The sequence below is a fragment of the Pempheris klunzingeri genome, chromosome 23 (assembly GCF_042242105.1).
Source record: "Pempheris klunzingeri isolate RE-2024b chromosome 23, fPemKlu1.hap1, whole genome shotgun sequence".
Lineage (NCBI taxonomy): Eukaryota > Metazoa > Chordata > Actinopteri > Acropomatiformes > Pempheridae > Pempheris > Pempheris klunzingeri.
This window is the reverse complement of record NC_092034.1, coordinates 8053212-8065511: the sequence shown is the minus strand read 5'-3', so window position 1 is coordinate 8065511 and position 12300 is coordinate 8053212. Positions and strand designations below refer to the sequence as shown.

General features: G+C 47.2%; 1 protein-coding gene across 1 annotated transcript in view; it reads left to right on the top strand.

Annotated features, from left to right (window-relative positions):
• The window catches only part of LOC139223085 (insulin receptor substrate 1-B), a 42729-nt gene that overhangs the window by 4768 nt on the left and 25661 nt on the right, over window positions 1-12300 (top strand). The window contains exons 2-3 of the mRNA XM_070855013.1: window positions 5721-6022; window positions 6439-9628. Coding sequence (XP_070711114.1) covers window positions 5721-6022; window positions 6439-9628 — 3492 coding nt within the window. The remainder of the gene's footprint in view (window positions 1-5720; window positions 6023-6438; window positions 9629-12300) is intronic.

Sequence of the window (12300 nt, the reverse complement as noted above, 5' to 3'; positions counted from 1 at the left end):
TGTAATGTCATTTAGCAGGACAATCTGGCCAGGCTTCAGTGCGGCCAGCTCCGGCTCGCTGCGATGCTGCAGCTCCCTTGCCTCAGAGTTACAGTAAAACACAGAGGGCGTGAGCCTGATACGGCCTTCAGCACGCCTCTTCATGTCTCCCGTTGTGCATCGGGGTCGGCTCGCTGCTGAAGCAGCCTGTCAGTTAAGTGCTCCGGTTTGATCGACAGCAAAGCAGCAAGGCCAGAGGCAACACGATCCATGCAGTCAATGAGTGCCCATATGCTTGAGCGCGATAGAGCAATGGGGTTTACATCCATGGTAACCTCTTGTAGTGGGCCGTATTGATTGCTGTTGGTTGATACAGGCCCATTACCGCTGTCATAGTGGAGGTCAGGAAGTTCATGATTTGGGATTTATCAGCCTTACACTGAGTGCATTAGACACATGCAGAGAAATTAGTGAAAACCGTCCTCATTACCCGGCGTGCTACAGTATTCCTCTGGGAAGTGCAGTACAAGATTGGAGGCATTGATTGGATGACCATGGAACATCAGCATCTAGACACACATAGGGTTATATAGGGTTTCGTTTTTTCTTTTTGCATGCTGCTGCTCTCTTTTTGTTTTGTCTTTCAGAAAATGCCAAAACCATAAAAGATGTAAAGGGGACCATTGTGCATTGCTTTTTGGGCGTGAAATCCATGAGTTGTCAAGTGAATTGAGGTGAAAGTGGGATAAAACATCCAGCCGTTCTCTTTATCTTTACTCAAAGGAATGTATATAGGATACTGGAGAGTTTCCTATTGGCTTTAGACATACACACTCTCTGACTCAATCCTTTGAATCCCCCTCTGCAGCTTTGACACACACACCTGCTTTATTCAGAGAGGAACTGTTTTTTTTGTATTACCTAGTTATTGAGTTTACTGGTCAGTATGAATATATGCATGTATATTGGTACATAAGCATGTGCTTCTAAGTATGTTGGTGTATACGTGGATTGGAAAAGTATCTATGAAGCTGCTTAATATGCTTTCTAATATATATAGTAGATATGTACATTTCCAAACCTTGATCTTAAAGGAATGTTCTGAACTTTTTTGAGAAAATGTAGTTGTGTGTAGTTATAGTCATTGATATCTGTTAATTGTATACTGTTTTTTTTTCTTATTGTTTCATGCTTTGCTATAAAACTACCTAAATGAAAACTTGCTGTGGAAAAAAAAAAAAAAAAAACTTGGAGAGGCCACTTGCCCAGTAGGCCAGAATGAATGCTTTAATTTTAAAATTCAATTCATCCACTTTGGACAGTTTGTGCAAGATGAATTATATTGGGCACTCAAAGCCGCCTATTATTGTGAATAAAGAAAACTCACTATTGTGGAAGTTACAGCCCTAAAATGATGCTGGACTTCATAATAACCATAGCATTGCTCACGTTTACAATCAGAGACTTTACCTGTTGTGGCCTGACTTTTCTCTCCGCACCAAGCTTACCAGCAAAGTCCAAAATGGCTGCTATATTGGCGAAAGCGTGTGAGCTGATTTTGCTTCAGGTTACTTTTCATGGAGCTTTGTGCGCCTCGCCAGGGGACACCGAACTTTGGATGCGTCACCGATAATTTCATGTGTTTATGCGTGTGTGTTTGTGTGTGTGCTCTTCTGGCTAACACAAACCACATGTGAGATTAACCTCAGGCAGTTGCTGGTGTTGGGGAAGCATTGTGTCCCTGAGTGTGGGCCCAGATAGGGGGATTACAGATGGTAGAGATGGATGAAGAGATAGGAAGTGGAGGAGTCGAAAAAGAGGAAAACGGGTACACATGGCAGCCAGAGATTAGACCAACTGTTTTCTCTGCTGGGTGGCTCACTCTCTTTTCTCTCAAATGCATGCCAGGACAAAAAGCACACAGCTGTTTCCTATCTGTCCGCTCTGGTAATCTGGTATGGGGGGCACAGTAGCTAACATAGGGGGTAGAAGATGGGGTTTAGCCCTCAGAAGTTTCTGTGCAATGTTTTGCGGTTATAACGGCGCAGCACGGCGTGCTAGGGCAATGAGGTCAGAAACTTGAAACAGAACCTAGCGAGAGCCAGTCGGTTCATTGCCAGGGTAGTTTTCCCTGATTTACAGGCTGCATTAGCTAACTAAGAGGAGGGGTTTTATTATGAATTTAGCAATGAATTTCAGTCAGTCTTTCAGTTTTTTCCAGTTAATCTAAATAGCTTTTCACAGAAATTTATTTTACATTTTACAGTTTTTCACAGGTATTGTTTGAATGCCTAAACACGAGCATTTTGCATTTTAAAAACCAGTCTCAAACCAACTTAAGTCCCTAGCGGTGACACAGTGCTTCAATAACAATACACCTCATCCTGTTCGTAGCTGATACAATCTACAGGCCCTCGAAACCCCTATGGAAACCCCCACTTCCTTAGGATTTGTGTGATAACAATAATCTGCCTGCCCCTCAAGGAGGAGCTGTCAAATATCGCAACAGTCACTGGCTGCCCTGAGGGTAAATATCACACCCCTATTCCCCCCTATATACACAGTCTCTTATAGCACTAAGGCAATGAGAATGCCGGGAAGACACAGTGCCGCCTCAACGCCAATAACTCACCTCATGTTTAAAATCCCAGTTTGAGAAAATTGCGTTAGATTATGGCCTCTTTATGTACAGTCTATGTTCTCAGGGGAGGCAGGCTGGCGTAGCAAATAAATCGGCATGAATAGACAGCAGTGTTGACCGTGTAGGTTGCCATTCTCGAGCCACACGTAAGGCTGAAAGTTTCATGTGTGGTCGTGGCGAAAGTGAAGTAAACAACTGGTGCGTGAATAAGCCAGTGTAAGTTGTTTACAGGTTGCTAAAAAGGGAAACACTCTACCGAAACTTTGAAATAAATGCAGTCTCCTTGTGTGAACTCTTTGACCCGAAACACACCCTCCCTCAAGGTTGCATCAAGGTTGGTTCGATGTTTTTCCGCACGCATCACCCTTATTCAACCAACAAGCTGAACGCAGATGCTTAATTACCTCCAGGTGTATTTTTCTTTCATGTGCATCCGCCTTTTGTCCTTCTCTTCATCTCCCGCTGAGGGCCATGTTTTTCTGAGGGTTCATTATGTCGTATAGGGGTGGCGTTGTGCAGAACGGAAGTTGACCGCCCGATAACCTCTTTATGCAAAGTGGAGGGGGGAAAAAAACTACCACTTTCTCAACAGCCATCTCAGCAGAGCACCACACTGCCGTGAAGGTCCCCCTGGAGGAGACAATCTATAATTCATACGGCTCCGTGCAGGATCAACCCCAGGTTTATGTAACTATGAAGAAAGGTCTGTGATGCTCGATAGGGGGAAATCAGTCTGCACCCCTGAAGGAGCCCAAGAAAACCTCTTAAAGGTTCTCAGTGCTTTTGAAGAGTTAAGTGTGCACAGCCTGAGTGAGGGCTGAGATTTAAGGCTGCACTGTACTCAAAACAAACAACACACTTGTGCTCTCCTAAAGATGCATTAAATGGGCTCTTGAAAAGGAAACGATACTCTTCCAGGAAGATGCTGTACAAAAGTCGGTTTCAAGAGGCAATTGGCTAAAAAGTTTAATTTTAGAATAAATAAAGCCTGTTATTCTTCCTCCTTAAAGATTCTTTTAAAAGGCCCTTCTCTCCCTCCTTAACAGCTCTCTGATATCTTTTTGCAATCTCCTGCAGTCCCTCGGTACCCACTGAAAAATCCCCAAACCATCCCTTCCTGTTGTAAATCTAAATCGAGGAGGCAAACAGGGCTTCTTGCACACAGCTCCTCGCACACAGAGAAAATCAGTACATGAAACGGCCATGCATGGCCTTGAGTGAGTCATCTAATGTAGGGGGAGTGCCTCCACACACACAGCCGCTAAGCCACAACCTCCGTGGCTCTCAACAAAACATCTATTCTAAGTCGCTTTCAAGTTGCGAGCGATCCTCCAATTTTGGGGAAGCAAACTGGAAGAAGACACAGCGAGACACGTCAGACTTCTCCCTCTTTTGCAGTCACAAGTAAAAATGTTTCGGGAAGAGGATCTGAGGAAATGTGTGTCATAATGGAAGCTCAGTTAACATGGCGTCCTCTGTGCATGCTGCGGCTTCCTGTCTACATATGGTTATCATTGTAGCAGAGGCATGGGAAAGGAAGAACAAATGCATTCAGACATACACGCGTATATTTGTCATGCTGCGGTCAGGGTGCGCTGTGATTGGTCTGATTGGGCCAAACTCATGGCTTAAAGTAGAATACCACACAAGCTTTGTGAAAATATGATCTCTCTCTCAGTTGCTTGTCAAAAAACTCATTAGTCTCGACAATATTTCAGTATGCCAGATGCAGTAGTCTAATGAGGCAGGTGCTCAAGTTCACCATTGTACAAAGAACATCCTGTTCCCATCAAGAGAGCAGGTGAGCCTCTTCATGGAGCTTTGTTTCTTCAGCCTTGTCGTGAAGTTGATTGATTCTGTGTTGTAGCTTGGTAGTTGTCAGGCTCAGACATATCCAACCTGGCAATTTGACAGAGAAACTGACAAATGTGGTAGATGTGAGGAAAGGGGTCATGTTTAAGGAACATTTTAGGGTGGTTCCTTTAAAGAAGAATAAGAATCCACCCTAAAACATGAGTCACATCATGGTATTCCCATAATCCTGGCCTTTCTTATTCCACAGATGTGAGGTCCCTTGTGGCTGGAAATAAGAGCTTTGAGGTAAATCAATAATACATTCAGGGACAGTGTCAATAGCTCCTGACAATGAGTTGCAAAGCATGATAGAATTAAGCTAATACTCTGAGGTAATGGGCACATTTCCTGCTTTAGATCTGTGAACAATGTGGTGACTTAAAACACCAAACAGGCCGCCAAATACTGTTAGGTCGTAAAATAAGTCCCCTGCTTTTGTACGGCACTACCAGCCCAGGATCAACTCTCACCAAGAGCTTTCTCCCCTGTTTCTCTCGCCCCAGTAATTCCCTACTGTCTGAATACAGAAGACCTAATACAAAGGGTGAGTGGACTGCCTGTACTCCCGCTAAAAGACACTAGATTTTATTAGTTTACAAACCTAGTTTATTGTCAGCAGAGCAGCTCCAGAAAAAGGCCCTTGAGGACCTTATTGAGTGCTTTCTCTTAGGTTTCTTGCCATCTATTGGCAATGTTTGCTTTGGTTTGGAGAGGATTCACTTTAAGTTTTTCCACAACGGTTGCTCTTCTTTCACAGTCATCATTCTTGTGCAGGGCTTCAGTTGTCAGCAGTTTAATTTTTCCACACTGGTATGTGAGTGTGTGTGTGTGTGTGTGTTTGTCAGGATGTCAGGTGTGTGGCTGACAAATGAGACCCCAGGTATGGAGCCCGCAGGTAAAGTGAGCAGGTCTCACAAGCTCCTGCATGCACTGTTTGAACTCAGATCTGGTTTAAAAATCAGTGAAAAGCTCAATATCAGCAGACCTTACATAATAAAGGCACCTTGCCCTCCACTAACGGGTAAATAGTGGTGGTTTCACCTGGTGTTCCCTTTGTTTGCAGATGCATGAAGGTCATGTCAGTGCTTTGTTGCTGCAGTTGTACTTGCCAATGTTCTCCATAAATCGTCCTCTAACAGTTTAATTACCTCTCTGTTCTTTCCTATCCAGTCAAATGATCCTATTTTTTTCCTCTTTCACACCAACAACCTTTTAATCTCATTCCATCTCTGTCCTGTTCCTGAAGGTAAGAACCTCACTGACAGCGGGGCTGCGGGGGACTATGGAGTGCCCAATCCTGGGCCTGCATTCAAAGAGGTGTGGCAGGTGAAGGTGTGGCCCAAAGGCCTGGGCCAAGCCAAGAACTTGGTGGGCATCTACCGCCTTTGCCTGACTGACAAGACAGTCAACTTTGTCAAGCTCAACTCTGATGCTGCTGCTGTGGTGCTGCAGCTGATGAATGTCCGACGCTGCGGCCATTCAGAAAACTTCTTCTTCGTCGAGGTGGGACGCTCTGCTGTGACAGGCCCGGGCGAGTTCTGGATGCAGGTGAGCCTGTAATCTGCAGTACCCTCTATGTTGACAGTTTCACCCTCCAGTCTCACATATACATAAAGAACCTATAATCAGCAGTCAGAGAAACTGCACAGTCACTCAACATTACTGTTAGAGTTAGTGTAACCCTACATTATGGTCCAATTCAGGTTTTGCAAATTAATCCCAGAAGGCAAAAAGAGAAAAGTAGCGAACAACCAGCATTTAAGATGTTCAGATTTAAAGATGTTCTTGAATGCAAATGTAATTAAAATACAAAAATGCATTTCCAATTAAATGTCCACAGAATATTCCCTTTAAAATCTCCTTGCGGTTTGATTTGTAACTTCAAATTATTTTTATACTTTTAGAACCTACCAGAGTTATGATCTGAGTTAACTGTTTAAGAGAGTTTTTGTGTCATGTCTTAGGTGGATGATTCGGTGGTGGCCCAGAACATGCATGAAACCTTACTAGAGGCCATGAAGGCTCTGAGCGAGGAGTTCCGCCAACGCAGCAAGTCTCAGTCGAACTCCGGCCCCGGAGGAGGTGCTACTGCTTCTAACCCCATCAGTGTTCCCTCACGCCGCCACCACCCAAATCCTCCTCCCAGCCAGGTGGGCTTCACCCGCCGGCCCCGAACTGAGCCTCCTGGGGGCGCCAACAGTGGGGCAGGGGTCAGCAGTGCAAATGCCTCTCCCACCCCACGGCATAGCTTCCCGAGGTCTCGTACTGCCAGTGATGGGGGGAAATGTGAGGAAGGGATAGCGGGAACCACTCAGCTCCCAGGCCCGAGCTCCAGCCCCTCCACCAATGGCTCCTGCTCCACCACCCCAATCCTCAGGTCAAAGTCAGCCCGTTCAGCCCCCACCACCACTGCTAAAACTCCTCTTGGGTTGATGCGTTCCATCTCCACCCCAGCACCCTCCCCAGCCCCAAGCCTCTCCTCTAGCTCTGGGCATGGCTCAGAGTTTGGAGGCGTAGCTTCCTCTGCCAGTGCTGGTCCGTCTGGTGCCTACAGTCGTGTTCCCTCCCATCACGCGTCTGTTTCTGGCTCACCCAGTGACTATGGCTCCTCAGACGAGTATGGCTCTAGTCCTGGAGATCACACGCTCCTACCCTCCCCAAGCCTCCCTGGAAGCTCCGTAGGTAGCATCAGCAGCCAGTCCCTTGGCGAGGAGGGTGCCAACTATATCCTAATGGGCCAACGTAGTAATGGTGGTGGTGGTGGCGGCAACAGCAGTAATCAAGGGAGCTTGACCTCCAGCTCCCTGCCAGCACCAGGAACACCAGCCTGTGGCTCTCAGTCCCAGACCAGGAGAGTCCTTCGTCGCTCCTCCAGCCGCGAATGTGAAGCGGAACGAAGGCTGCTGAGCAAGCGGGCTTCATTACCTCCTATGGCCCTGGAGAGGCTGGCCCCACGTCAGCGCAGAGCTGAGGAGCCTGCAGATGAAGATTCAGCTGATTATGCCATCATGTCGAGGAGCACCAGCCGCGAATCTTTCACGTCCACCTCCTCTTCCACACAAAGAGAATCCATCATGAGTGTTGGGTCATCAGGGGGAGGAGGAGGGTACTTGGATGTGGCAGGTGACTTCAAAAGTGAAGGGGGCGGAGGAGCAAGTGGTAGTGTAGATTTAGGTGTGGACAATGGGTACATGTCCATGCTGCCTGGCGTCACTCAACCTCCCGTATCTCTGTCCCAATCATTGGCCGTCTCTGTCCCAGACTCAGATTCCAAACCTGCTGATGATTACATGGCGATGACCCCTAACAACAGCGTGTCCCCTCCACAGCAGATTCGGCCTCCACCAACTTCTGATGGCTATATGATAATGTCCCCCAATAGCAGCTGCTCCCCTGACCAGCGTGGGGGTCTCTCTGGAGGGGCTTGGGTGGGCAGTGGCAGTGCAGACAGCAGGGCAGGCAGTGACTATATGAACATGTCTCCAATCAGTGCACGTTCTGTAAATGGCAGCCCCCCACCTCCTGAGCACACTGGTCATTTGGAGACAAGTTCTCAACAGCAAGCCCCCAAGATGGTATATTCTTACTATTCCCTTCCCCGTTCATACAAACACAATCCCTCTGCTGGACATTTTGACGATGGGCCTGGACGAGGCAGGAGGCCAAATGGGAGTTGTAGTAGGGGAATGGGTGGAGGTAGGACTGTTGGAGGGCGTCAGGAGCCACCAGCAGCAGGCGGTTCAGTGGTCGGACGCCACCTGTCCCTTTCCTCTTCTTCATACTCCTCCAGCTCAGCCAGCAGCGAGAGCCTCGGGGAGAGCGAGGACCGAGCTACCCAGGCAGTGAGTACCATGGCAGGGGGAGCTCAGTCCAAAGATGGGACTAAGCTCCAGCAGAGACGGGGCTCTGGTGGACTGTCCAAGCAGGGTAGCCATACTAGAAACAGACCAGTGAGTCTATTTGTTGATGTATCCAAGGCGAACACTCTTCCTAGGGTCCGTGAGAACCCACTGCCCCCGGAACCTAAGAGCCCTGGAGAGTATGTTAGCATTGAGTTTAAGGGGGAGAAATGCAGCCAGACTGGGGTTGGAGGAGGGCGTGGCAGGGGTCTCAGGCATGGCTTATCACTGCCTCATGGCTCAAGCAGCAAGCATCCTCAACACAGGCCTACTTCCTGCTTAGGGAACTTTATCCCTCTCTCCCGAAGCCCTTCAGCCCCCATCACTCCCCCAGCTGCCTCTGAGTATGTCAACATGGACCTGGGCCCTTCTCCATCCCCTTCACCCCTCTCTGTGACTCCACTAGTTTTCCCCTCTTTTCACACCCCTCCCACACCTCCAACTCTTGCTCATGCCCCCAAAGCCTGTGATGAGGGTGCTAGTGGCCCTCATGAAGACGGGGCTGAAGTGGCTGAGGCCCCACTTAGGAAAAGCAGAGAAAGCGTTCCATCAGTGACCGAGTCTGAGTCCCCAACATCCTGTGGTGACTACACAGAGATGGCCTTCAGCTTGAATAGCAACACCGTCCCTAGGTCATTATCCAGTGTCTCCCCCAAAGCCCCTTCCCCCACTAGGACTGATCCCTCTGTTCCAGTCCTGTCCCGGGGTCTAGACTTCCCCTTAGCCAAACCAGGACCCAACCCAGACCATGGGGCTAAAGTTATCCGGGCTGACCCCCAAGGACGCAGACGGCACTGCTCAGAAACCTTCCTGGCCTCACCCTCCCTCCCCACTTCTACCTCTACTTCTTCCTCCACTGCCTCCCTCTTTCCAGAACACGCCCAAGCCATGGCCCGCCGGCTGGGCTTTGAAAGCATGCTGTGGGGGAATGGTGCTGTGACTGATAACCCTACTCAGTTTGCCCTCCCTGGACAACAGTCCCTTCCCACAAACACTCAGACTTCGTCCACAGAGCAAGGCCTTAACTACATAGACTTGGACTTGGCCAACAAAGAGAGCCCCCATTTGGGCCTGGATGGACCCTCAGGTAGCCAGGCCCCCTCTCGCCTCTTCTCTGTCCTGGGTGGAGGGTCTGGGGTCGCTGGAGTGAGTGCAGCAGTCAGCAGCAGCTCCAGCCTCAATACTTATGCCAGCATCGACTTCTACAAGTCAGAGGAGCTGCGGACGCATCAGAATGGAAACAAGGAGGGAACAGGTAAGAGTTGACTTTATTCTTTTAAAACACATTTATTGGACTGTGTTTAGTTTCATATGTCTTTGGCTTTTCCACACAAACACACTCTATCACAGGCTTTTTCAGTTTGTGCCGTCTCCCTTTCTCTTCCTACTTCATATTACTCAGACAGAAAAAAGAATACGCTTTCAAGATAATCCAGTGGAGCACAGCCTCCCTCTCCATCTGTGCTTGTAATAAAACTTCACCTGACGCCAGATCAGTATGTAGACACCAGTCTGATTAGTATGACTGCCTCCATACTCCACAATATGAGATATAGATCGGCTGCTCTGACAATTCATGAATAGATTTCCTTTTCTGGGGCTTGGTCCACTTCTAAAGACACATGCATACTTTTTACCTTATGTGATTATATAAGGTGCTGAAGGCCAGACAACCTATTGGAATATCAATTTTATCGAAATGACTATTGATCCTCTTGAGGCTTGTTGAAAGTTATGTAAGCATTCTCAGTGCTGCAGCCGCGCCTCAATTCAGTTTTTCCTTTCGGTGTTGGGGTAAAGATTAGGGAGATGCTCGTTAGACGTACATGACAAGTGGCAGAATCCTTCCGCTCTGAATGAGCCATTGTCTAAAACAAGGAGACCTGTCTGCTCCTAGTTCAATAAAGCTGAACTCTGACCCTGTTTTCCTTTGACCTGTCAAACTGAGATCCTCCAGTGTGATATGAGTGGAAGAAAGCAATGGAGGAGAAATTAATCTGTTAATGTGTGAGCTTCCAGATCCTTCAAATTTAGAATTATAAGGATGTTATGACGGAAAGTATGCAAGCATTCAAATGGGTTTGTAGATCTGGTTTTACAAATATTGTTAACTATGATTTGTACTTTGCTTCACCCAAGCAGAAAGCTGTGGGTGTATGAGTTTGATGATCAGCATTTTTTACTGTGATCACATGCATAAAGATCTTGAATGCATGCACAAAATCTTCATTTGTGCTGTCAGGAAGGGAGGTCAGTAAAGCCAGATGATACATTTTCATCGTATTTACATTTTTTTCCTACCGTGTGGGGCATTTTTCTAGCCGTGGGGGATTACCACAGCTAAACAATACCTCATCTAGGTCACTGTGAGACGTTTCCTCATCGAAAAACATTCTCTTTGAGCCACTGTCTGCACTAAATTGGCCTGTTAAGAAATAGACGCCTGCAGTTTAAGCAGATAGAGCAGCATTTAAATGGAGATGTGGATTTATATGCATCAGTAAAACACTCAGTAGTCTTACTTAACCTTCCACAGTGGGGCTCTTGTGATGAATGCATCCTGCCAAGCCTTGTTGTTTATGTAGCCCTGCTAGCCTCCGCATGATTTGTACCGTAGGTTGTGTTAGAATTAAACCTCGTGGGTTTTCGCGGTAAACATTTCATAGCCCGGCTCTACAGTTGGATTTGATGAAAAATGTACGGCATTAGCAAAAATTCATCATGGGATCTTGTGGTCAGTGGAGCACGGCTGAGCTCAACAGTTGGTTTTCATAGATTCCACAGATGGAAATGAACCATCCGCCTGCATCCATACATCGGCATGGATGCATCGTTTTTTGGGGGGGGAAATAGAAATCATGATGGTGGAGGCGGGTGGTATAGTTGGGTGTATGTTAAATATAAATGCTAGCAGGCTACCACAGTGGGACCATATGGGCTCTGGCTGCTGAGTATGTCAGCGGGGCAGCGTGTGGGAGAATGTTACACATTGGCTGTGAATGTTGAGATGGGGCCAGTGTTTCACTCACACAGCTCTAAAATGCCTCTGTACAGTGTTCCCCCTCCTTTCATCCCTCCATTCCTCCTCCCCCTCTTTCCTCCTCCAATAAATGATCCTTTTGTTCGGGTGTTTTTGCCGCGGTGGGCTGGCGGGCCTCAGCAGGGCCAAACCCCAAGACTAGTGGACTCTCCTGAAACTCTCTTGCAGTCCATAATTTGTGGTCTTTTATCTTGCTTTCTTCATTCTTTTCTTACCTTATTTTCACCTTTATTGCTGCCTTTGTATCTTTGTTTTTCTGTTTCACTTCTTGCCCTCGCACATCCTTTGTTCTCATCCGACATCTAGGCTGATGGATTTCTGAAATTCCTTCCCTTCCCTCCGCTCACTACACATACTGTTGTACAGCATTTTTTCACCAAAACCTCTCTTGTCTTTACGCCTTTGGTCCTCCTCCCCCTTCACATTGTGCTTCACTCCATCCTCTAAACGCTTGCAGAGGCACTTAAAAATAGATTTTAGTAGCGTGCTGAGACGTTTTCCTTTCGCTGTAGAGCAGACGGCAACCAGAGAAGGAGACGAAAATCTAAATCAAAAAACGAAAAAATACAGAGAGAGGTGCATGACGACCAATCTGGCCGTTACTACAAACAAAATGCAGTTTAGAAACGATTAATTATCTTGTCTGCATGGATCCTGTGTTCTGATCTGCTGTAATTACAGGGATTTTTTTACCCCCCCCCCCCCCCCCCCCCCAACAGGCACCAGCTTGTATAGAAAAAGAGTGGGTATGTCCCAGGGCTGCGTACTTTTGGCACCGAGAGCAACAGGCTAAATTTGAACTTCAGTAGTGGGACATGTGCCAAAAACAATCCTGTTTGATTCAGGTTATGTAATATGTAACGTGTAAAAATAAACTCTCATGATTT